Genomic DNA, 25,792 nt, shown 5'->3' with positions numbered 1-25,792 from the left:
GGGCAGTCTTTAAAGAAAGTATCACGTTTTTTTAATTAGCTTTTGGATTTTACAGAAGAAAACAAGGTAAAAAACACACTGCCAACACACTCTAGCTTACGTACCAAACAAGCATGAAAATGCTTTTTATTTCAGTAAGCAGCTTACATATAAGAAACAGCACTAAATGTTTTGGAAACACTAACATCATATTTTAAAGCCAATAAAATTACACCATTCAAAACTGTCTTCATAGAATTATTTTTTAATCTGATTGACAATGTTATCACTATCTTAATCTATGAGCACAACTTATGAGATACAGCAGCAACATTTTTCCGCAACATTTCATTTTCAAATGTAAGAAAATACGGGAAAAATAAACATAGAGACCTTCCAGTCCAAGGCGACATGTTAACCGCGCTTGGTTTTTCTCCTGAACATTTAAACCCAAAGATCATTTTACAGCTTTTCCTTGCTCAGAATGGACCTATGGGGAGTACATGTGTAAACATGGTGGCTACATGTTACCTTGCTTGACAAAAATAATGTTTTTGTATGTTGGTGACATTCCTTTGGCTCTGCCAAAACCTCTTTGTCAGGAGTGCCAATAATTCACTTTTAAGGAGAACACATAAAAGCAGCAAATCTGCATTTGAGAAACCAGAACCAGAATATATGTTTTGGATTAAAAATGACTTATCAAAATTGTCACTGTGAGTGGAATGACTGATTAATGTGAGGAAACTGCTTTAGCACTAAAACAAATTGTGATAAGGAACTAAAGAGACTGATTTATTTTCTCGATAAAGGTTGATAAAGCAAGACATCGAGTCTGCAGAGCCCTGATTTTTGATTTATTTTTATTTTTTTTTGTCTGACGCACAACATGTGTGCCATGTGTTATTTTCTATACTTTATGAAGTAAATCAAAATAAATAATAAGCTTTTTTGGTAGGTAATTGGTGACTATAAAAAAAGTATTATTATTGCTAATACTCGTATATTAAGTATCAGTTAATGACGAGCAAACAAGCTAGCCTTCTTTCACCATATTTCCCAAACCAAATGTCATATGGAAGTCAATATTTATTATTTACAGAATAAAAAATGAATCTTCTCTGACTGGGCTGGTGAGTTGTTGCTGAGCCTGTGGGAATGTGAGGTACATTGATGTTTCTAATGAAGAGCTCTGAGCTCCATTGATCCACCGGGGATGAGAGTGAGCTGTCAAAAGCTATCAGGCAAGTCAAAGACCCACTTTTAGCTGTGTGTAGCTAAAGTGAGCACGATAGTGTTGAGGCGCAAGGAAGAGCAGCTAAACATCCCACGGCAAAGGGTATAGAGAGGAGACACGCACACACACACACACACACACAGAGCCACAGCTGTGATGCCCTCAGAGCGTTCAAGCGGTTATTTGTTCAGTAAAGGGGCATTGCACAGTTAACAATAAGGTTTACAATGTGTCAAGTGATCAGTTAAAGTGTACAACCTTCTGGTCCAAGAAGGTCCTATAAGAAGAGATTTCAAATATTTAGGTTAGATTTATTTTTAATAAAGAAAAGCAGCAAATACCAAATTTTAATCAATTTCCTTTAAGAATGGTTAAAATTATTGCTGATTATTTTTTTATCTGCAGCGTTTTAAATTAACAAGTCATCTCAGCACTAACGCAATCTTAGCACGTCTGATTCCTGTTGTCACATTAACATCTATATGTGCATGACACAGCCTAGTGAAAGCAAAAATGACTGCATTGATACTTTAAGTACAAGCAGGATTAAATGGGATTAAAACACAGCACAAATGTGAATGTAAGCACCACTGCTATATTACACCGTAGCTGCTAGCACTGCTTTCATATAGACACTGTACAGCAGGTAAATCAGGACCTGTGCTGTTCTCCAATGGGATGCAACAATATGTATCATGAAAATGTAATGAAAAGATGCCAAAAGATGTGCGTACGGGTGGGTGAGGATAGGAAGTGAAAACAGTGGGAGGTGTGGGCGACCAATGGCATAATGTCACCATAAACCAGCGTGATTTTGTTCTATTCAAGCAGATGACACAAATTACTAATGACTGTATTTATGGCATGCACATACCACACACTACACTGTCACTGTAACTTAAAGAGAACCCAACTGCCACTAAAAATTCCACTATTACAGTATAAGTACAAGTAATTTATTTAAAAAAGACCGCGTGTGTGGGGGGGAGGCCAAATACACCCTGGACAGATCACATCTATATCACAGGGCTTATTTACATCACATTGGTAATTCTTTAAGCTCATCAAACATGAGAATATGCTTTAATTTAAAAATAAATGAATATAGAACTTAGCAGTTTTGACTGTGTGACAGTTGGCAGACTTCACTCTTTCGTCTCCGAGCAGCTGTGAGTGGTATTTATAACCTAAACAATTAATCAAAGACTAAGCAAGAAAAATGTACACTGATTAAAGTTTAAACTACACCTGCTACACGACTTACGTCTGATTAAACAGCTGCTCTATGTTATGTTTTCCTCTGCAAATACATTAAATTCAACATTTTCTACTTGATATAAAAAGGTTGGACAAAACAGAGGCTGTTTCCTCTCAGGGAAACAGTCAACGACCACTCTATAAAATATATTTTCCACACAAACACTTTAAGTTCAAAGCTAAAACAAGTTAATCATGGATAAAGTGCTTTATAACCAAGAGACAAACCAATAAATGAACACCAAAGAAGGAACATATGGTAGATTCGGGGGCCTTTAGGGCTGCTTTTCAGGACCAGATGTCTTCAGGAACTGGAGATAGAGAAACAGTCCGTACAGCAGAAAACACAAACGTGAGTTGAGGTCTTTCTGCACCAAATGATCTGCTACTGCAAGGACATGTTTGCTCCGCATGTTGCATATAAGCAGCTACACATTTCTCACTGTGAGAAAAACAGACTGCCCACAGACTTACTGAGATATTCCAGTGCAGCAAGAATACTTTGACAAGTAACATACCACAATGTGAAAGGCTCGAGTCCCTCAATCTTTTCTTTGACACTGCATCCACAGCAGTCTGTGGAGAACAGCAGTAATTAGAGTGAACTTGTAGCCCTCATCTTAATGCTGGTACGGGGGCGCTTTTAATCAGCAAAGTTGCAAGCAGAGAATAATCTTTCAGCCTGTTGTCGTCACAGGCTGGCGTAAAAGGGAGCAAATCTCCTGCTTTGCGCGGACTTAAGAATGATTATGAAAGAGCGAAAATGCAATGCATCAGTCAAAGTGTTTCCATCACACCCTGTGGTTAACCCATCCATGCACTTGTATGCACGCATGTAATGTCAGAAGCAGGATGCAAATATTTCTGTATGAAAAGTGTCATATGTAAAGTGATGATATGAGGATTTTTTATCAGCGCGACCTTTAAAAAGATGATGAGATGGCCAACAGAGAGTCGTGGTGTCTGCACAATCGTAGTAATGAAATTAGTCAAGAAAACAGAATGAAAAATGGAGAGTGAGAAGTCAATACTGTGTGTATAAGGGGAGGAGAAAAGGAAACTTTGAAGAGTGGAAAGTGCTCTTCAGCAGGAAATGGTTGGAGGTTGAAAATCTGCTTTTGTCTTGGGCCTATAAGTTAGCCGTTTGTGGGTTTGTTTCAGTTCAGCAGTTATAATAACTGTATATACAGCATGTGGTTTGAAAGTCTCATGTTCTGAGATGTTTGTTTTGGAAAACGTAGGCATGTAAATTATTTATAGAGGCAGAATTGACAGGCAACCTGCCTACATATTTTTTTGACAACAAAGAGTAAAATTTATCCCCCAAACTTTAGGTGGAATAATTCTCATATTGTACCCACAAAATTAATGCTTGCATCCAAAATACATAAAAATGAAGCATAATCAACGTAAAGGTGCAGAAAGGAAATCATTAAGTAAATAAATAAATAAAACACATTACACAAAAATCATCTGTCTTTTGTATGTTTGAGTGGGAATGAAAGTTTCTATCTGTAGCCAAATGTGGCAACAACAACTCCCACAAATGAAATTCGAACATCTCGTGGTTCAGTGTTTCCACAAATAACAGTGAATTCAAACTGGATCACAAATAGTTTTTGCAAAAATGTATAAATATTTTTGCGGAAAATGAGTTCTCTCTGCAAACAATTCAATAGTGATCAATCTTCTTTTCGTGTGAGGGGCACAACTCACCTTGCAGCGACGTGATGACTGCTGAGTTATGTTTCCAGAGCGCGCTGTAGATATGTAAGCACTTGCGCCTCGGTAAGTTTGCTTTGCCTCTCTCGTGGGAAGAGTAAAGATAACTTCACATTATTCGTTTAACGGGAGCATAAGAAAGAACTCCGAGGTGCACTTTTCCTAATTAATAGTTATGCATGGACACTAAGTTACCCCTGCAGCCCATGATGATGGAGCCTCCTCGCTCTTTAAGCGGATAAAAAATAGTCTGCGCTGTACGGGTTTGGTGTTTTAAGATTGGTTACAGTGGCCCAATATGATTGTACGCGTAACCAATCAGCTCTGCTGAAAGGTGGCGATGGAAGGCACTCGTTATACTCTGCGGCGTGTTCCGTCAGAGAGCGCACAACACGAACAGTGTACTCCGCCCGGAGATGTTGATCTATTAACAAAGCGCAAGCACACCTCGTTACTGCCAAAATGACTGTTTGGGAAAGGGTTTATGGGAGGTGTAGTCAACTAAACTGCGAACTACTGCTTCTCTGAGCGGCGCGTTAAACATCCTAAAACTACATCCCCGTCATTTTCAACGGCGCCGACAGTGTTTGCATCAGCGTGGTCAGCACTCACCGGCGAAGTTACTACTGAGCAGCGGCTTGTCTTGTTTAAAAGTGATAAAAAATAACAACCAGTCTTTAGTTTGTGTGGCAACCAACGGACAAATGAATCTGTTCGTAAGTGAAGGCAACCCGCACTGCCTGAAGGCGCTAGCAGCGTTAGAAGCGACGGGAGTGCAGTGCGGCGTCCAGTTTGTCAACCACGATGGTAAGAATACCTAGTGAGGTTAGCATTCCTCTGTGTAATTACCTGTAATTATAACTAATAACAACAGTATTTTGGTAAAACATGCTAGCCATTATGCAAGTTTTATGCAGGTCTGAGCTAAACTTGTCCTTTAACGGTTGTGACTGTGTACTAGCGAACTAGCTGGTTAGCCAGCCTTCTTCTGGTGGCATCTGTCTGTCAGTGTCAGTCACAATGAATGTAGAGAACAATATCTGCGTCTGAGAAGCGGCTAGAATTACCTTTACTGGAAATCACAGTTCGTTTGTCATGTTTTAGGCTTGTTTGCTTGTCCAGCTTCATGTCGTGGTGTTTGTTTGTTTTTTAGCCAGTGTGCAGCTACAGCTACAGTCTGTTTGAATTAGCTTACCATTATAAAGTTCGAAGACTGTGTTGTTTTTATTAACAAAGTACATATTTATATATAAACAGTGTGAGTTTATTCTAGGTATGATTATGTTTTGTAGGATATTTCACAGTCTCAGAATTAGAAAAGCCAACAGGTAGAACACGTTTTGAGAAACAGGTTTTTCTTTATTCATTGCTTTATTTTTGCTGTGAGACGGACATATTTCACCAAAGCTGACACAAGGCAGACTTAAGTGTGCCAAAATGTGATGTGGCATACATGTCCAGCACTGTTATTCCTGTTTGGTGGGTTTTGGCTACACCCAACAAAGTCACAGTTAGGAATCCAGGAAGCCAACCGAAGCCAAAAAGCCTTTAGCACGCCGAAGTCAGACAGAAAAAGCAGCTGTGGAGTGTATATGTTCTTCCCGTGTCCGTGGGTTCTTTCCTGGTACCCCGACTTCCTTCCACAGTTGAGAGAGGTTTTAGTAAAGTATTTGGGACTCATAGTTCTGACCTATACTTGACAATATTGGCCCTTTGCAAAACTTACTTAGATTAGGTTTAGCAGTAAGTTTTAATTTGGCATTCTGTGAAATAGTTTCTAATAAAATAGTAACAAACTCCAGCTTCATCCTAACCCCAGATGTGTGCTAATCTTGAATCACAGAGATGAATAACATGAGCCATCTGGCATGTGACCACTCACATATAAACCGTCTTAGAGACAGTGGAAAAAACCCCACACAGTTTAAAAAGCATTTTTATACTGAATTCAAAATGTTGCTCATTACTTCAGGTGAATGCAATAAAATATAAATGTCTGTTGTAATAATGCCGTATAAAGAACCACCATTCGTGAGCCACTATTAAAAATCTGTGCTCTGACTGAAACATGTGACTACATTTTCCGCCTAGATTTAATAAACAATATTAATCCAACTAGTCCAGGAGTATAATATTTGTTAAAAGGTTTTGTCTCTTTTTCCATTTTCCCAGAAAGGGTGGTGCCTTTCCTCAGCCGTCCAACATTGCCAGCTTTGGTCCTGCCCAGTGGACAATACCTTTTCAGTTCCAATGCCATCTGCCGGTCAGTAAACTTCACATAGGCCTTTCTGCTTGGCTCTTAGTAGTGTACAGTTAGATCAATAATTTGCTTGAAAAAGATGCAAAGTTTGTAGTTTTGCTTCTGTACACCCCCACAGTGGATTTTAACTTAAATAAATAAAATAAAGATGGCAACCCAGCTTGACCTTGCCATGAAAGTCCGAAGTGCAGACTATCAGCTTCACCTCAACAGGCTTGACAAAATGTTTGGATTAACTGTTTATGATTTGCTTACTTTTTAGACTTAAGAATTCATTTTGCTGTTTCTGTCAGCAATCACACCATTAATAAAAATTAGTTCTCCAGATCTGCTGGCAGCCACACATACCCACGCAATAACATTGCCTCGCCATGTCTGACCAATGATGGGGTATACTTCAGATCACGAGCTGTTCCTTTGCTTCTCTGTACTTTTTTTTTGTAATCATTCTGATGCAAGCTAATCTTTGTTTCATCTGTCCTTTTTTTCCACAGCTGGTCAAGCTGTTTTAGATGTTTTTGAATCTAATTTTGTCCTTTATGTTCATGAGAGTAACCAGTGTATTGTACCTTGTTGTAAACCATTGGTATTTCCATTTATGAATGCGGCTCTGGATTGTAGACCTTGACAGTGATACACCTACCACCCCAACCTCTTGTGAGGTTGTTTTTCTAGAAGTAATACTATCATCATGCATTTTAGTTGCCTTTCTGTTTATGTACTGAGTCTAAACCACGAAAACCATGTTTTTGTCCAATAAAATATCAACCCAACTGTATGTTTGGACTTTATTTCCCAGGTTTTCTTGCTGTCAGCTTTGGTCAATAGAACCAAAACTATGTTGTTATGCTTTATCCATTTTAGCAGCAAGTATAAAATGTATCTCTTACTGTGTGTTGTGAATCCCTTAGATACCTGTTTGAAGTAAATGGACAAGAATGCAGTGAGCTTTGCGATCAATGGCTGGAATGGGAGGCCACAGTTCTTCAGGTATACTCTACATAAATAAGCAGACCTTTTAGTTTGGTGTTAATCTGCTGTGTTAAAACAATTTTCAGTTCATGCTTTTGTACATTCTCTTGTGCAGAATCCTCTTACTGTACTTCTGTAAACCTCATGGAAAAGCGGATGTAAATCCATGCTACTAAATTATTAAAACTCACGCTATCAAAAGAACAATGTACAGAAACAAGCGTTAAGCAGTCCAAGTAATTCTTTAACCTCAGTCACACTTGCTTGGTAAATTGTTATTAATCCTGTTTTGTCCTTTTTGCGCAGCCTGCATTGCAGCAGGCTCTTCACATGGCAGTGCTGCAGGGGAAGAGTTCAGAGGTGTCCAAGGTTCTCCAGGGTCCAATAAACGTCTTGGAACAAAGCTTGAGCAAAAGGAACACACCTTATTTAACTGGGGTACAGTATGATCTCCTGTATATCTTCTTTTGTCAGTGCATGTTTACCTGTTATATACCCCAGTCAGGCATAACATTATGACCACTGACAGGGGAAGTGAACAACTTTTGATTATCTTTTCATTGTGGCAGCTGTTAGTAGGTGGGATATATTAGGGAGCAAATTAACATTTTGTTCTCAAAGTTGATGTCTTCAAAGCAGGAAAAATGCTCTTGTGGGGTTTCCTTGTCTGAAGTGGTCAGTAGCTATCAAAAGTGGTCCAAGGAAGGAACAGTAGTGAACCAGCAACAGGGTCATGGGCTGCCCAAGCTCACGATATGTGTGGGAAGTCAAGCCGGCCCATGTGGTCCAATCCAACAAACAAGCTGCTGGTAGTGCAGATTGCTGAAAAGGTAATGCTGGTTCTGATTGAAAGGTCTCAGAGTTGTCAGCATTGTTGCAGACCATGTACACCATTTCATGGAAACGGTATTCCCCAATGACTGTGGCCTCTTTCAGCTGTGGCCTCTTTTCGAGCCCTGCTACAAAGAAACGGTGGTTTCCACAGCAGTGAGTTTGAGGTGTTGACTTGGCCTCCAGATTCCCCAGATCTCAATCCAATCGAGCATCTGTGGAATGTGCTGCACAAACAAGTCCAACCCAAGGATGTCCTACCTCGCAACTTACAGGACCTAAAGGTTTTGTTGCTTACATCTTGGTACCAGTTACCAAAGCACACCTTCAGGGGTCTAAGTGGAGTCTGTGCCTCGATTTGTCAGGGCTGCTTTGGTAGCAAAAGAGAGACCAACACAATATTAGGCAGGAGGTCATAATGCTATGACTGAAAAGTCTATTGTGTGAGTACATTTAGAAAATAAAGAAAACACATTTTCAGGCTCTTTCAATCTATAAAATATATACTTGATAGAAGTCAGTAAGTCAAAAGTTCAAAATATCTCTTTTAAAGTTTATCTGAGCTTGACTGAGCAACTCCATTGGGCCAGATCTGGCTCCTCTGGCAACATTTTTCTATAAAACTAAAGAAAAAGTGCCGTAAGTGCACACAGCAAGGAAGTCTTAGCTGTAGGTGTAGTACTTTTTTAGTGAGATGCAAGCACATAAAAGCTGTAAGTAGTCCCCTTCATGATTATTCTCTATATAGAAAGTTGCAGGTGCAAAGATGAATCCCTCTTCTCCTTTGCTTGGGGATTTCAAAACATTGTTAATTCAGAAACAGTATTTAGCAATTGCTTTAAACTAATGTTGAATTAACTGTGCTGTGTTTCAGGATTCTGTTTCAGCTGCTGATCTTGTTTTGTGGGCCGGATTCTTTCCTGTTTTATCTGATTCTTCACTAACACTGGGTAAATATGAATGCATTCTAAAATCCATTATTATTTGACATGTATTGCTGGCTATTTCCCTTTTGCTTTGCTTTATTTAACTTACTTTTTCATTCAATTTCATCTGTGAATGTTTAATTTCTGATTTCTCTTTTTCACGTATTTTACAAAATTTCACCTTCCATCTCCTGATCTCTTTTCAGGTGAACACAAGTCTTTGAAGGCTTGGTTTGACCGTGTGGCTGCTATGAACGCTTGTCAGTCTGCTGCTCAGAAAGTGCTACAGGGAAAAGGTCTGCAGGGCATGAAAAGCTATATGCTGAGGCAGCCTGCTCCTCAGAGCAGCCAGTGCAGAGAGACACAGCCATGCAATAGCAACTCTGCTGAGGTACCTGCAACAGTATATCATCGAGATAACTATTAGACTGAATGTGTTCTTACTGAGAGGCATAAATTTAGTGCCTTTCTTCCAAACAACACATTAGGTTTCTAGGAAAACTTATCCTTGTTGGTTTTCATTAACCTATAGACGCATGCACTTCCACAAACATGGTTTATACTCTTTAAAAGCACAGTATTTTAAAAGTGTCAGTCAGATTTAAGAGCAAATGTTAGAACACACATTTAGAGGAAGTCACTGAATGCGTGGATAGCAGATCATGCTATAATAGCGGAGAATATGTCGTGCATAATGATTGTCTTTGTTTCCTGGTTTGATTAGGAAGAAGGAGGTGAGCGTGTTGTTTCAGAGGAGGAGATGGAAGCAGCAGCTCTCACTTGGAGTAAGGGTTTGAACACTTGCCCTCCAGCTACAAAAAAGCAACACCCCATGTAAGTTATTAAAGGCACCATCATTTCACACACATGTATACTGTTAAGGCCAGCTAAAATTTCTGTTTTTTTTCCCCACTAGTTTGCCTCAGGAGGGCAAGCGAAATGTCCTGGTGACCAGCGCCTTGCCTTATGTCAATAATGTTCCCCACCTGGGTAACATTATTGGCTGTGTCCTCAGTGCTGATGTCTTCTCCAGGTAGGAATTACGTTTTGTAATCTGTTGAAAAAACAATCATTGTTCCTTTCAGCAAATGCAAACTTTACAAACAGTACCTGAATACACAGACATTCTTGTAGATGTGTAATGGAAAGGCCTGTGTATACTTGTTCTATGTTTTTTCACTCATCATCTTTGAGTCATAACTCTTCCACACCTTACTCCATCTGCTTCTCCTAGGTATGGCCACCTACGAGGCTGGAATATGTTGTTTGTGTGTGGCACAGATGAGTATGGCACTGCTACAGAGAACAAGGCCAGAGAGGAGGGCCTGACACCCCAACAGATCTGTGACAAGTACCATGCTGTTCACTCCAGCATCTACAAATGGTTCCAGATTGACTTTGACTATTTTGGCAGAACCACCACCGAGAAGCAGACAGAGTAAGTGAGAGGGCCTGTCCAAGGACATGGGTGAGAACAAATGAGTCTATTCTTAAATTGGTACTTTAAGACAAGGTTGTTCTTTCAAGAAACATAGGTATCTTTAAACAGAGAAGCCAGCAGAATATAAGATCATGGAGTCCTGACATAGGCTGGATGTGGGTCTGATGAATGAAAACATTAGTGTTTCCGTATACTATAAAATTATCTAACATCGGATTAGTATAATCTTGCCCTAGATACCAGTAGTGGAAGTCTAGCCATAAATTAACCATAAACTGTACTTCTCTTAATCTCAGAGATTATACAGCATGGCTTTTAAATGTAGGTTACTACTGCCTACTTTCCAAGGCTTTACTGAATTCTGTAATTAGAAATGTCTGTAAAGGGTGGAAATATGCGTTGACCTGGCGACTCATGAATCAAAGGTTCTGCAGAGGGACTAAGTTCAAGTCCACCCCAGACCATTTCCTCCATTCGCCCCCTGTCCCTCTGTCTAGTCTCCTAAGTGCACTAACAACACAAATTGTTTCTTTTTCCTATGTGTTTAAATAATACACAGAAATGCTGAGTTATATATTATTTTGCCAAAAGCATTTGCTCACCCATCCAAATCATTGAACTCGAGTGTTTCCAAACACTTTCATGGCCACAGGTGTGTAAAACTCGTCAGCTAGTCGTGCAGACTGCTGCTAGAAACATTTGTGAAAGGATGGGTGGCTCTCATGGGTGGTGATTTTTTAATTTATTTTTTTGACAGTTTTTCTAAGTGATTGCTGTGTAATCAGAAACCGGTTGTATGTAATTGACAGCTTGATTAGATTCAACTGGAGACTGGTAGCAGACTGACTCCATCTTATGGCAACATTTGGGAGGTTTAAAACGTTTTGTAGCAAAAGCATTACCAAAGAAAGATAACTTTAACTTTGTATCTATTGGATAACACAGATATTAACAAAGTTTAACTCTGAGGAGATAAATTGCAGTTAAAAATGGATAAAAATCATAGTAACTGTTATTCCAGTACTCAGCATAATGCAAAATGTCCACAATTTCAGTAATATCACGTTATGGTAACATCGTATCGTGGGATCTCTGAGACACACCTCTGAGGCATGGCCTTTTCTTTACGAAAGATTAGTCCTAAATTCTAGTTATTGCACACTGACAAGGACTACAAAGATAAAAACTCTTGTTTTGGGACCTTAGCTTTGATAAAGTACAACATAAAAGACATCAAACACCATGCACCATTGCAGTGTGCTTTGAGAAATAAACAGCCCACAGATTAAAGGCTTTTGACTTGATCCATTAAAAGGAGGTTAGGTCTTAGATTTTACATTTACCAGCCCACAGCTGAATTGTCGTTTTTTGGGGGGGATTTTTTGTTGTTTGTTTGATTTTTTGTTTTAATTCTTTTTTGCTTCATATTTTTCTTATCACTCAGTAGTACCAACCAACCATCTTCTCTTGATTTTTTTCTTCTGTATTTTTTTTCCCTGGCCATATTTGCTGAGAAAGTTTACATCCATTTCTAACCAACATAAAAGAGCAGCATTGATCCATGCTGGCAAAAAAAACTCATCAAACTGTGATCAGGCTTTAATAAATGATCTCAAGATAAGACCGTATCTAACACAGGTCATTGTCTATAATCCAAAAGAAACTTTTTAACCACCTTGTTCCTCTGTTAATCTTTCAGGATAGCTCAAGATATTTTCTGGCGACTTCATGAGCGTGGTTTCCTAATAGAAGACACAGTGGAGCAGCTACGCTGTGAAAACTGTCAGCGATTCCTGGCTGACCGCTTTGTAGAAGGTATCTGTCCACACTGCAGTTACCCTGAAGCTCGTGGTGACCAGTGTGACAAGTGTGGGCGACTCATCAATGCTGTGGACCTCAGGGTGAGTGTGGAAGAGCAGCCTGTATGTCTCATATCATTGTAGAGGGCATAACTATTGATGACTATAGAGAGAATTGTGGTGGAAGAAAGTTCTTGACAACTCACATATAGGCAGTAATTGTAATTACTATGTTTTTGTTTCTGGTAGTGTTTGTGTGTGTGGGATTCTGTCTGTGAACATGAAAGCTTGAAAAATTTTGACTGGGGTCTAATAAGGCTTTGTAGGGGAGTGGGGTCATGTTTAAGTTCACTACGTTTTTTCTAGGTTTTCAATTATTTATTTGTCAAAAACTGACAACAAAAAGATTTTTCTGTGGAACGTAACTTCAAATTATTCGTGGAAAATTCGCCTATTCGCAGAATTTTTTTTTTTTTTTTTTGTAGAGCATATCTAAAACATTTGTGAATTATTTTCACTTTATTTTTATGACAAATTACATTTTTTATGATTTTTTTTAAGTGATAGTTTAAGTTATATTTGGTGTTTCAATTATTAAAATAGGTAGTTATAAGTGTTTTTAGAGGGGGTCTCAAGTATTTGCAGATTTTAGCTATTAGCAGACGTTTGTGAATACTGGGGATCGACTGTATGAGGACTCTAAATATCACAATACTTTGGACCTCTGATCTCTTCTTCAAGGTCAAAGAAAGTCAAACTTTCATAAACTGTCTTTTGTCTTTAAAACTATTTAAAAATTCTACTTCCTTTGTTCATATTGGCAACATTTGGAAATGATACTGGTATATGGGCATTATAAATCTCATCATTCTTACAGCACCTAAGAAGTCTCACATTTATATTTATATGTATACATTTTTGCAAATACTTTAACAGATTGATATAGTAATTTTTGTCATTTTATAGTCAGAGTTTGGATTCATTTGAATAACTTTAGCGCTAAGGATTTGTGCGATATTGTGTTGGGAACTAAAAATATGATATAATGATGTAAACTGTTTCTGGTTTTCTTTTGTTTTTACTCATTGCTAGTATGAATGATAAAGGTTTTTAGTTTAGGTTTAAAGTTTTTATGTAGTATTAAAAAGCTCATAAAATATTAAACATGGTGAGTCCTGCAGGTATGCTTATTGGTTTTGTTCTTTCTTATAAAATATAAATATTAATGGAAAAATAATCTCCTAGTACTTCGGGAATGTGCTTGGAGATTATAGTACCCTTTCTAAAATATGCCAGTATGCATCACTTGTGTTTCTGGGCTTTTTAGATTGCCGCTGGAGAACGCATATTATGCCTCTGTTACAATATTTATTTCCCCTGTGGTAGAAAACTGTGAATCTAGAAGACTTTCTAGAGTTGTTAATGTATTGCTGCGCTCACACTCTTAAAATTATTTTTGTAAAATTAAATTGGTCAATTCAGAGTAAAAATTCTTGTCAAATGTTGCTATAATCAATGATTATCGGTGATTTCTTCCAGGAACCTCAATGTAAGGTCTGTAGGCAGACTCCAGTCATCCGCTCCTCTAAGCATCTTTTCCTGGACCTGCCAAAGGTATGTTTTTCACACTTCATTTAATGCCCTGAGCTGTCCATTCTCAGTTCATACAGTGCTTCTTTGGTCACAGGGATGGAGGCAAAGTAATCCAGTTTAGTAAGTTTAAGGTATCATTGAAAGACAGCTTGTGGAAGGCAGTTATCCCTGCGGTAATGTTATTATATAAACAGTTTTAGTCTTTCAAAAGCTGTGCTTTAGAGTTAAGACACTGGGTGTATTTTGTCAGCATTTTCATTCTCCTCTTTCTCCTGTGCAGCTGGAAAGTCAGTTGGAGCAGTGGCTGGAGAAGTCAACCAGCACAGGAGATTGGACAGCAAATGCCAAACAGATCACTCGCTCCTGGCTAAGAGATGGACTCAAACCTCGCTGCATCACCAGAGACCTGCAGTGGGGAACACCAGTACCTCACGCTGACTTTAAAGAGAAGGTCTGCTTTTATTTAAAAGGAAATGGTTACATCACAGATCTCGTTTTCTTGATTTTTAGTTTGGTATTTCTGCAGACTTTAAAAATATGCTTAATCCAGTCAATTTTTTCTCTTTGACTTCATATCTAAAGTCATGTTTTTAACAACTAAAATGACTTTGTGCTTCATAACCCCGTCAGAAAAGCTGCAGTGACTGACATATAATACATAATATCAATATGTAATATCAGATTTTTTAGGTTTGGCTTATCAAAACATATTAATAACTTTTAGCACACACTTCTGGAACTTTTTTTTTCTTGCGCACTAATACTCCAAGCATGCCATTTCTGATCAGGTCTCTGTGCATCCTTAGAATTCATTCTTTCATTTTTTTTTCTACTTTTCCTTTTGTCATCATTATTAGTTTCTGTAACAAAACATAAAATTTGGACTCTTATCATTTGGTACTCGCTTTCTGTCTTTGTAGGTGTTCTACGTGTGGTTTGATGCCCCCATTGGTTATCTGTCCATTACGGCCAACTACACCAGCGAATGGGAGAAGTGGTGGAAGAATCCCCATCAGGTACCACCACCCTAGCCCAGACCCCAACAAATGTCAAAATTCATGAGCCGTAGAGAGTACTGATGCACAAGCTTGGCACAGATTTTTGTCCCCTTTTCCACAGTGAATGGATCTAATAGCTTTTTTTACTCCCCCATCTGGTCTTTTTCATTAGAACGTGGTGTATTTCCTAGCTCCATATAACTCTGATGTGCAACAGAGAAAGACATTAGCGTTTAGTTTTACCCCCACGGCTATAATTTGTACACAAGAGATTGTGGTGAAGGATATATACGGCTGATCAAGATTTGCCCTATGAGATGTAATGCACAACATGTTCAGTCTTAATATAGTTTTCTAGATAATTTTTATTTAAGGATCGCTCTTTGTGTTATAGTTTTTTTTTTGTTTTTGTTTTTTTAAAAAGAGGAACCATTTAACATTTTGTCTGTACATTTGAGTTTATTTTAACCTTACACACAGTTAATTACATATCTAGTACAAGCGTCAAACAGGAAGCAAGTACTCTTTAGTTAGCTTCTTCATTTACATGTCTGCTCAATGGACCTAAAATCTGATAGCTAATCAAAGTCAGGCATTTGCTCACATAAGCATCACTATCTTCTTCACTCACTGGCTCATCTCTCCATCTAAAACTCCGGGATTGATCCCCTTTTATGAGTGTGTGATGCTCTGTATTTGCAGAAGGAGAGAGAGAGAGGCAGAGAGGGGGGTTGGGGATAGCAGATAAGTCCTCTTTGAACTGGATGATCTCATGATGATCTAATATGATGTCACCCTCACGGTATATGCACTGTATTTTCTTTGCCACCAGGTGGAGCTGTACAACTTCATGGCCAAAGACAATGTGCCTTTTCACAGTGTGGTGTTCCCCTGCTCTCTACTGGGAGCCCAGGACAACTACACTCTTGTCAACCACCTCATTGCCACAGGTAAGCACTTATTATAACTGACCGATTTCGCCAGCTGATTAAGTATTTGTGTGATTTTGGCTTTCTCAGCAGATGCTTGAAGTTGTTATAAAAACACATGAATGAAACATGGGTGCAGTGTTACTGGATGGGTAATTATGCGTTTTGGTCAAAGCTTTGGGTTTTGACAGTAACCTATGCTGTAACTTTCACTCAGAATATCTGAATTATGAGGACACAAAGTTCTCCAAGAGCCGTGGTGTGGGTGTGTTTGGAGACATGGCGAAGGACACCGGTATCCCTTCTGATGTGTGGAGATTCTACCTCCTGTATGTGCGTCCAGAGGGACAGGATTCAGCTTTCTCTTGGGCAGACATGGCTCTGAAGAACAACTCTGAACTGCTCAACAACCTGGGCAATTTCATCAACAGGTTGGTAAAAGCCAATATGTTTTAAAGGGACTTCCTGCTCTTTTTTTATGTTTTACAAATAAAATTTACTTTAGACAAATTTAAGAATCTGAAAATGGTCAGTAAACCTAACAAACTCAAACCAGTCTCATGTTAGGTTATTACATACAAATACTTGTTTTTCTGGGGTTTTTTTTTTTAAGCTGTCTCTTATAATGTTATTAGTTCATCTCAACCACTAGCGATATAAAAAATGGGGCAGTCTACATCCTCAAGTTGCTCACAGTCTCTGCAGAAGTTTCACTCAGAAAGTAAATATGCAATAAAACTGTCATCCAGTCCAATTAACAACGAACTTTTCAGATTGTTGTACTTTAACTATTACAAGAGATTCACCCTAGTTTTCCAAATTTGTTTGGGATGGCGTAATTTAGCCCCAATTACATCGCCTCAAATGATTTTTAAAAGATCAGGGTTAAATCCCACATCAAAGATTTTTCTCAGCAGCTTTTTTTTCCCAAAGTACCTTGATCTTCAAAATTAGTCTCGGGCAGCAATGCTGATCCCTAATTGGTTCAAAAATATCTTGTAGATTGCAACCAGCCTAAGGTGTTGGAGGAGTAAGTGTTCTGCTTCAGAAAAGAAGTTCTGTCCTTGCCTGGATCCAATCCCTGAATCACAACATCATTAGTGACAGTGGGTCCATCTTAGACACACATACAGATTTATAGAAGACTTTGTACCATGTAAATGCTGTTTATTAAAAATATTTTGATGACAATTAACAAAAAAATATGGCTAAATGCCCATATTTACTAGCAAAAATACTGCTGTAGACTCACTCATTTTACCAGTAATAATATTGTTCTTTATTCCCCCTGAATGAAAACCCTTAGGGAATGTCAGTTTCACTAATTAGAAGGCTAAAACAAACAAAAGGACACACAAAGTTTATGTTCACACATCAGAATCTCAGTTCATTGTAAATTTGACATTCTTGTCAAAGCATTTTGGTCTCGCAGACCTTCCTCAGAGGCTAAGAGACGTGTAAAATATAGAACAGTGTGTTGCATCAGCCATGACAAAAACTTTCTCACCACGAACGTCCTCCTGATGCGCACATAAGACTCATATCAAAAATGACATGTTCCAGACACAGCTACAGTTTAGAAGCAAACAAGGAACTGAGAAGCGACTCCACGCAGTGCACTGTTGTGTTGGTTTAAATAAGGAGAGCATTGCAATTACATATGGCAACAAAATCTATAATTTATAAACAATTAGCAAGTCTAGCAACCTGCCCTTCCCTCGTTTTGCTCTCGCACCCCCTCCCCGATTCTCTCGCTTCGTCTCTCTTCATTCCAGCATTTTTCTCTGACCCCTGTTGTTTATCTGCTTTGTAAAAAGCCTCCTCTCGCTTTCTTCTCCAGAGCTGGCATGTTTGTCACCAAGTTCTTTGAGGGCTGTGTGCCTGTGATGGAGCTACAGGAGGAAGATAAGAAGCTTCTGGCTCTGGTGAGCTGGGAGCTGCAGCAGTACATCCAGCTCATGGACAAAATCAAGTAAGAATCACATAGCAGTGACAAGCAACAGCAGTGGGGCGATGTTAGCATTTAGACAGAAACATGCCAGCTTAATTAAAATGACCTTTTTAGAGCTGCTGTTGTCTTGAATTTGTTTTACACAGTGATTTAAAACTCAAAAATGTACAAATAAATTATCAAATAATTTTCTGAATTACTAGTTAAATTGTCAATTATATCACAAGCTGAAACTTTATGTGAGTAGACTGGGCCTCGAGTATTGATGAAAATCGTCCTGCTGTCATTGTCACGCTCTTAATGATCGATATGATATGTCACAGAATCCGCGATGCGCTGAAACACATCCTGAATATCTCTCGTCACGGCAATCAGTACATTCAGGTCAATGAACCCTGGAAGAAGATCAAGGGAGGAGATTCAGAAAGGTGAGGCCTGGGCCTGGATTTGTGCTAGATTTTATTAGTCGCAAATTTTTATTTTATATTAAAACAGAGACAGGAAAATGACTTGAATATTGTGAGTTTTTTTAATAGTAAACATCTCTGTTTAGAGGAGAAATTAATTTGATTTATCTCAGACAAAATGTCTTAAATTGAATTTGTTGTAGAAAAAAGGTATTTAAGATCTAATTTCTGTCCATTTTGACCTATAGATTTCAACTTACTTATCCCCTCTTTGCAGGCAGCGTGCAGGCACGGTGACTGGTGTGTCTGTGAATATTGCGTGCTTGCTGTCGGTGATGCTCTTCCCGTATATGCCAGCGGTCAGCCAAACAATCAGGGATCAACTCAACGCCCCTCCATCTTGCATCAACACCATGTTAGAAGGCAATGGCACCTTTGTATGTTCCCTGAGTGCAGGCCACCGGATTGGCGCAGTGAGTACAACCCCGACACGTATTACACTCAGGTTGTGCATGTGTAGACACAGGAACGTATCTGTTAATGCTGGGTGATACAATGAGGATGCAACAGTGTGTCAACTGAACAGAACAATAGAATAATAAAGAATAATAGCCTAGGCTGTGTTTGGAGGCCTCAGCCTTCGAGCAAGCAGCAAGCTTCTCTCAGGCCACTTGTCCCTTCAGGTATAATTGTGGCAATCTGTTTGTGCCTACCGAGGCTCAAGTCCAACACTACTGCTATAATGATTTGCAATCGTTGTCCTCGGATAAGTATCTGGACGCTACATCAATCGTATGTTAAAGCTTATATGTACACAAATATTCTCATTTGTTTGAAGTGTAACGCTATTCACCGTGTGGTGGTAGGCATCACGGAAACGCTGCAGATTTCTCATACATAGTTATGTACTTACTTACTTGCATAATCCTCTTTGTTCACAGATGAGCACAGAGCCTCCAGGTTAAATTTTCAGATATACTGTCCTTAGGCTGGATCGACGATTGCAAACTTTTGAAAATTCCTGCATATATTTTTAATTTTTACCTTTTTATTGCCTCTGCCAACTCGTTTTTCCCAGGTCAGTCCGTTATTCCAGAAACTGGAGGCGGATCAGATTGAAGCTTTGAAGAAGAAATTTGGTGGACAGCAGGTATTTGATGTTTATGGTACCTAATGGTCTGTGCATGAGTTCATTCGGGTCTTGTAGTAATATAGGTTCACCATATTAATGAATAATGAAATAAAAAAGAATTGATAAACTATATCTGTTCACTGGTATCTGTGAGACTGCCATAAAAAAGAATTTGTACTTAATTGAGCTGCCCGCTTTTTAAAACACGATATAGCGCAAACACACCGCAAAATGTTTAAATTATGTATTAAGCATCAGTCATATAGATAAAAAATAATCCCTTTCTAAACCCTCTTGCCTCTAGCCTGAAGATGAACCACCTAAGAAGAAGGTATTGAGTGGTATTTGTTTGTGAAGAGTCAGTCCACAGTAGTTCTGGAGTGTCAGCGCTGATTTACCGCATGCCTGCACTAACACTAGCTGCTAATTTAACATCCTCAAATTTTGTATTTTTACTCATCATCTCGTGTCTCCTGTGATTCATTGTCCATTCATTGACTCATATAATCCCACTTGCATTTTGAGTGATGAGTGGTGTTGTCTGAAATGAAGTAATTACTGTGTAGAAATAATCCTCAAAATGCCTTCGATTCAAACATCTTCTCTCCGTTTCCACCTTCAGACAACAGTTCGTAACGCTGCCAGCGCTCAGTCTGCTGCTGTGCCAGCTCCTGCTGTAGCTGTTGAGGTGGGGACGGTGACCCAAGTGGACCCGGAGAAAGCCAAGCAGCTCACCCAGGCTGTGGCGGAGCAGGTGAGAGCGCTGGCCGCCTTAAATACGCTGCTGATCTATGAAAAGCCAATGCGGTTCTTCCATGTTAACCGGCATTGTAATCAATATTTTTGAATAATTTGAAATAAAAGTTGAATGTAGTGTTTTATTCTTAATTCATTTTTTTGATAACTGGATAACAAAGCGTACTGTATTTTCCGCAAAAGAACAAAAAACGTCTAACGTTCTGGAAGTAACGCACATACAACAAACATTTGTTGCACGCGCTGAATTTATCCGTTAAGTATAAAATCTACTATTTCTTTTTTGAAAATTATTTTGTAATTTGTAGATTTCTAAAAAAAAAAAAATGTAATAGAATTTTTTTTTTTCAAATATTACAAGATACTTTCAGTCACGATTGTTGCCGTCAAATATTTGGAAATTCGAATAGGGCGACGTCCTTCTGCAGACGAAAACGCACATTTGCAAAACTACAAATCGTTGCTTTTGTGATTTCATTCTGAAATTCTCAACAACTGTTTAATTTTACTCATCACAGGGGGAGAAGGTCCGAGCACTCAAAGCCCAGAAAGCAGAGAAGGCCGTGATCACAGCAGAGGTGGCCAAACTGTTGGACCTTAAGAAACAGCTAGCCCTGGCTGAGGGGAAGAACCCTGAGCCTGCACCTCAAAAGGGCAAGAAGAAATGAAATTTAAAAAGGGAAAGAAAAAAGGACGGAGGTTAGTCTAAGTATGGGTCGAGGTATGATAGTGGAGAACGGGAACAAGATGTACACAGAGAGAGAGAGAGAGAGCAAGATGAGGGTATTAGCTTAAGGCAAAGCCGTGACAGGATCTAAGACAATGTGGTATTGGCACTGAGGACTAATGAAATGCTGGATAGGCCGACGGGGAAATGAAAACAGACAAAGAGAGAGTCAAATGAATACAGCTACAGAATGGAGGGATTTTTTCAAATCCCTACACCAAAAGAAACTGATTTTATACTCTCCCTGTGATAAAGTCAGCATACGATATTAGTGTTGGAAGGTGTGTTGTGCATCTAAAGATGTTTTTATATATATATATATAAATCCTCTGGAAATTTGTTTTGCTACGAATACCATTTTTAGATCCATAAAATAAAATGATTAACTTCAGAAAAAAAATGTCTGTACTCTCCACCTTTCTCATTTACCACACACACACACACACACACACAAAAAGAGCACAGATCCTTAAGACAAATAATCACAGACACAGAAAAATATTCTAGTTTTCTTGTTTATTGCAAATTGGGTGTGTTACAACGCAGGATAAAATGAATGGTATGGTAAAATACATAGATTTAATGCCATCAGTGACAAAAGCCATGCATGCAATATTCTACAATTAACAATTTAAGTGACTACAATGAGAAAATAACAGCGGATATGTTGGTATATTACAGTACAAGCCTTTACAGTACAATTGTATATATTACAGCATTATATAAAAATAGTAAATAAGGGTAGAAGAGCTCTTAATAATTCTACCACAAATTCCCATAATAGAAAAGGTCAGCTTAGAAAGTATAGCCGGTTCCTACTTGCTTTATCTAAATACACATACACACAAGCCATGGGTTATACAAAAGTAAGAAAATGATGTCTTTTTTTTTTCCTCCCCCCACAAATAAAAAGCATTCTCTCATACTCACACTGCACTGGGCACTTTCAGACTTTTCCTGAGCTCCTAAACTCTCCACAAATTGGGGCAAATAATCTCTGCTAGCCAGATTGCAGCCCTTAAAGTAGGAGTTACAATTTATTGCAAAATGGTGGGAAGATCTATCAGTGAAATGCTCTTTAAATGAAGTTCCTTTCTGTCCTACATGCAACTCAAAATATGGATCTCATTAGGCATTCCTCAAAATGACATTCATTAAAACCTCTGCATGATTTGCACTTAGAGCCGTCTGTTCTCCTTCATACATGCTGTGTCTTTCGAAAAGCCGCAATGCTGTTGCAGCCCCTTTTCTCTCTGTACCCTTTCATGTCTTGACTTTCATCACTTTCTTTCCTCTTGCAATCTTTATCTGCCTTTTACAAGAAACAAAATCCTCACTTATAAAAATTTATCTTTGGTTTCCCTTCTTCTAAGAGGCATTTCATGACCACCCTGTTACACCTTTGCCCACCACTGCTTGTTCGAATTCTGTAGGACCTGACATATTTTATTCCCGTCTTCCTTCACCACCTCCCTCTCATTTTCTGGTGTTGACTAGTCTCTCGATAAGGGCTCTTCGTGTCCTCTGTACCTCCTCTCCCAGCCTTTCGATTTCTGCTTTAAGACGCTCGTTCTGCTCTGTCAGCTCCTGTACCTTCCTCTCGTTCTCCTGCTCTCTTTCTTTGCGACTCTTTTTGGTAGATGAGTAGGATGAGCGCTGCGAGGAGGAAACAAAAGAGGACAAGGCACCGCTGGCCCTCTCGCTGGTGGTCCTCTTGCGTTTTCCCAAACGGGAGGATGGGTAAACAGAGGGAGAAGACACGGGTGAAGAGGGAGAAGAACAAATTTGGGATGGTGACTGGGAGGCTGAAGAGGAGCAAGATGGCGAATCGGGGACACAAGGCAGTTCCTCCTCGCTGGCTGAGGGAGATGCAGGATGGACATTAGCCTGGTGGTGCTGGTGGTGGTAATAATAGCCACCGCTGATCACTGCTCCACTCGCATCCACCATTCCCACTCCTCCATCACTCAGCAACTCGAAGAACTCGGGAGGCAGCAAGTCACTGCCACCTCCTGCCGAGCCATCTCCACTTCTCCCACCCTCAGCCTCCACCTGCCGTTCTTCTGTAACAGCTGGACTCATGCAGGAGGAGGAGGAAGAGGAGGATGATGACGAGTTGTGATGCAGGGTCTGGGTGCTGTGGATCTCCTCTGTGGTCCTCTGGACACCGTCACCCCATGTCTGGCTGCCATCAGTCAGCCACGTCAGAGAGCAACTTTCCAGGACATCCATGAACTCTGGCTCCTTCTGGAAGCACAAAATGTAAATGTCAAAACCTGTCGAGAGTTAGAAATGCAAGTAAATTAAATGTCGTCTGGCACACGAGTGAAAATTTTCACAAAAATTAAAATAAAAGAAAACAGAAAAAAAGTGCAATGAACAAAGACTCACATTCATCATGGGTATGATACCATTTCATTTTTCAAACTACTGACCTCGGTGCATGTAGGGGCTCGTGCCAGTTTTGCCCCTCCTGTGTCAGAGCCCAGAATATCCTGCAGGTCCTCATACCACGCCTCCAACTCTGCACCATACAACGGCCCCACGCCAGGGGGGTACGGCGGGGGCAGGTGTAGCCACTCGGCAGTCATCTCGCCAATCAGTCGCAACGCACAGATACTCGGCCACACAGTTCACACTGGACCTGAGGGTGGGGGTGGGGGGGGGGGGGGGCCCGCCAGAACCAGGAGTGTTTGGAGGGGGGAGGGGGTGAAAGGGAAAAGTGCAAAGCAGCTGCAGGTTAGATGACTGACATTGTGTTCAATTTAAAAATAACTGTAATTAGATATGTAGTCCGAGTACACAGTGATTTAGGATGGTCTGTCTCAAAACTGAATACTATAGTCAGGCTTTGTCTACTCAATAATTAATCAAGTTTAAATAAAACAGAGTAACACAGAGAAAAATGCATTATTGCACCAAAAAAATGAAATCAATTTAGGATGCCTTAATTCCACAATTAAATGGATGGAAAAATAAAAAAGATCACGTCGAAATCTTAAAAGATGGAATGAATGTTAAATATTACCTTTAGAAAGTCTCCTTTAATCAAGTCTGGCAATTTGTTGGAGATAGCTTGTCCCAATAATTCTGCGAAGAAAAATACATATTTAGTAGGTTAGTAAGAAAAAAAATTAGTGTTTTCCTCCCCCTTACTGATTGAAATTGCTGAGATTTCAAAATCAAAATAGAGATTTGGAGAACACAGAGCCTGCTGTGAGTGGAAACAAAAAGGTGCCCGAAACGCCACTGGTTTAACTGATGAAATAATAAAGAAGAAGAAAGAAGGCTAAATTCCTGTCACATAATTATTGTAAACAAAGACCAAGGTGCTCTCCACTGCGCCCCCTGCTTTTGACGGTCCTCAAAACACGCCGGAGTCGATAAACAAGTGGTTAAAACGCCGAGGAAACTCAGGAGTCCAGCTCTGACTGTCTGCTCTGCTTACAGTCGTCTTAAAGACCGGTACACAAAAGCCATCACAATGACTGAAGTTTTGTCATAAAAAGGTTTTTTAATGTGTAAAGAGAAAAAATAAAATAAAATACTTTGACTTAGGCAGTGATATAAAATGTGAGCGGTAAAAAATAAAAATAAAGAAACCCCGTTTAGCTTCCTCCTGTTAAACGTCAGATGTGAACGCAAACGTATACGCGTTAAAACTGTGGTGACCAAAACGCATGACATTTTTCCTTTTTAACAGTGTTTTATAATAACATGCGTATATACGTTTTTCCTGTTTTAGTTACATGACCACTGTACGCCAAGACAATTACGTCATGGAAACCCAAGTCCAGCCGGGGGAATGGGCGAAACAAAAGGAAACGTAGAGAGAAAAGAGAAAAGCAAAGAGTGTGATGGGTGGAAAGGAAAAGTAACGAAAACAGCTGCTCATTCAGCGGTGAACGTTTCATCTAAACGGGACTGTCAAAGTGCAAAAAACAAAAATTAAACACGTCCAATTTCATGTCGACAGCTCCATCAATTACTGTCAGACGTTACGGCGCAGTATAGACTCTGTTATAAACGCTCACAATCAATGACAGCTCAAATTTAAAGCGGTACATGCCTTTGGTGCTACATTCGCGGAATTGTGTCGGGGCGTTCGGCACGGACGGCTGCCAAAACATCCAAACTTCCTCGGCACAAGTCCGTGAGAGCTTGACAACTTAGAAAACAAAGCGGACAACACCTAAAAACAACTCGAATAAAATTATGGTCGATTAAAGCAACTGTTATTCTAAAAATGGCTCTGAAATATCGGCCAAAAAACATGCACAGTGCTTTTTTCGTTTTCCACTACACCGACGGAGCACTCCGAGAGTGTGTGAAGTCGCCGTTAGTTGTTCACTGAAAGATTAAAAACAGCAGAACTGCTAACAGGAACATCCGCTTACCCTTTTTCTTTTATTCGCTCGCCTTCTCGACTGTCTTGAATTCGAATGTAGATATTTTAGTAAAAATTGGTGATAGCTCATGTTAACCATTGTTCAGTCTTGACGGCTGAATGTGATTTTACGGAAACTCCCGGCGGCGTTTATATTGTGGGAGACGCCAACCGAACTATGCATGGGAAGGTAATTTCGGCGCAACCGAACCAGAGCGACGAAACCTGACGTTCCCGTAGACCAATAAGAAGAGCAGAGTTAACATCTTTCCCTTGGTGACATCCAATAGAGTGACCCGAAAACAGCCCAGGGCGGGGAAATCTGCGGGTTAGCTGGTTGTTCACACTAGCGTGTATAGTTTGTGCGAGCAGCAATTGTGATGCAGTCATAAGACGGCCAGGACGAATTTGGGGCGTATGGGAGTCACATGAAAGGAATGATGCAATGCTTGGCAACCAATTTCTAGCTGGGGATAACACCAGCAGAA

The 25,792-nt window shown here is 39.6% G+C and overlaps 3 protein-coding genes across 7 annotated transcripts in view; 1 reads left to right on the top strand and 2 right to left on the bottom strand.

Moving 5' to 3' along the window:
- The window catches only part of arhgap9 (Rho GTPase activating protein 9), a 43,409-nt gene extending 38,979 nt beyond the window's left edge, over positions 1 to 4,430 (bottom strand). For all 4 annotated transcript variants that reach the window (XM_063473416.1, XM_063473414.1, XM_063473417.1 and 1 more), the window contains exon 1: positions 4,190 to 4,430. The gene's annotated coding sequence lies outside the window, so the exon portion shown is untranslated. The remainder of the gene's footprint in view (positions 1 to 4,189) is intronic.
- Positions 4,431 to 4,778: 348 nt separating this feature from the next.
- Positions 4,779 to 21,295, top strand: mars1 (methionyl-tRNA synthetase 1). Of its 2 annotated transcripts, XM_063473411.1 has the most exons (22): positions 4,779 to 5,002; positions 6,368 to 6,458; positions 7,367 to 7,445; positions 7,734 to 7,865; positions 9,133 to 9,208; positions 9,391 to 9,575; positions 9,909 to 10,018; positions 10,101 to 10,217; positions 10,419 to 10,622; positions 12,325 to 12,526; positions 13,964 to 14,038; positions 14,298 to 14,468; positions 14,938 to 15,033; positions 15,848 to 15,965; positions 16,162 to 16,375; positions 17,785 to 17,916; positions 18,219 to 18,323; positions 18,580 to 18,775; positions 19,381 to 19,452; positions 19,739 to 19,765; positions 20,057 to 20,188; positions 20,709 to 21,295. In XM_063473411.1, the coding sequence occupies exons 1-22, from the start codon at positions 4,900 to 4,902 to the stop codon at positions 20,856 to 20,858; spliced, it is 2,787 nt and encodes a 928-aa protein (XP_063329481.1). In that variant the 5' UTR covers positions 4,779 to 4,899; the 3' UTR covers positions 20,859 to 21,295. The 2 variants fall into 2 exon arrangements, with proteins under 2 accessions (XP_063329481.1, XP_063329482.1); XM_063473412.1 differs by lacking the exon at positions 19,739 to 19,765.
- A 118-nt stretch (positions 21,296 to 21,413) lies between these two features.
- On the bottom strand, positions 21,414 to 25,460 carry ddit3 (DNA-damage-inducible transcript 3). The gene is made up of 4 exons (XM_063473413.1): positions 25,315 to 25,460; positions 23,946 to 24,007; positions 23,353 to 23,561; positions 21,414 to 23,164 (listed from the first exon to the last, which is right to left on the bottom strand). Exons 3-4 carry the CDS (start codon positions 23,506 to 23,508, stop codon positions 22,394 to 22,396), a joined length of 927 nt encoding a protein of 308 aa, XP_063329483.1. The 5' UTR covers positions 23,509 to 23,561; positions 23,946 to 24,007; positions 25,315 to 25,460; the 3' UTR covers positions 21,414 to 22,393.
- Between the last annotated feature and the right edge of the window lie 332 nt (positions 25,461 to 25,792).

Source organism: Pelmatolapia mariae, linkage group LG5 (genome assembly GCF_036321145.2).
Source record: "Pelmatolapia mariae isolate MD_Pm_ZW linkage group LG5, Pm_UMD_F_2, whole genome shotgun sequence".
Taxonomy (NCBI): Eukaryota; Metazoa; Chordata; class Actinopteri; order Cichliformes; family Cichlidae; genus Pelmatolapia; species Pelmatolapia mariae.
The sequence above is the reverse complement of the archived record's forward strand: the minus strand, read 5'-3'. Positions and strand labels throughout refer to the sequence as shown.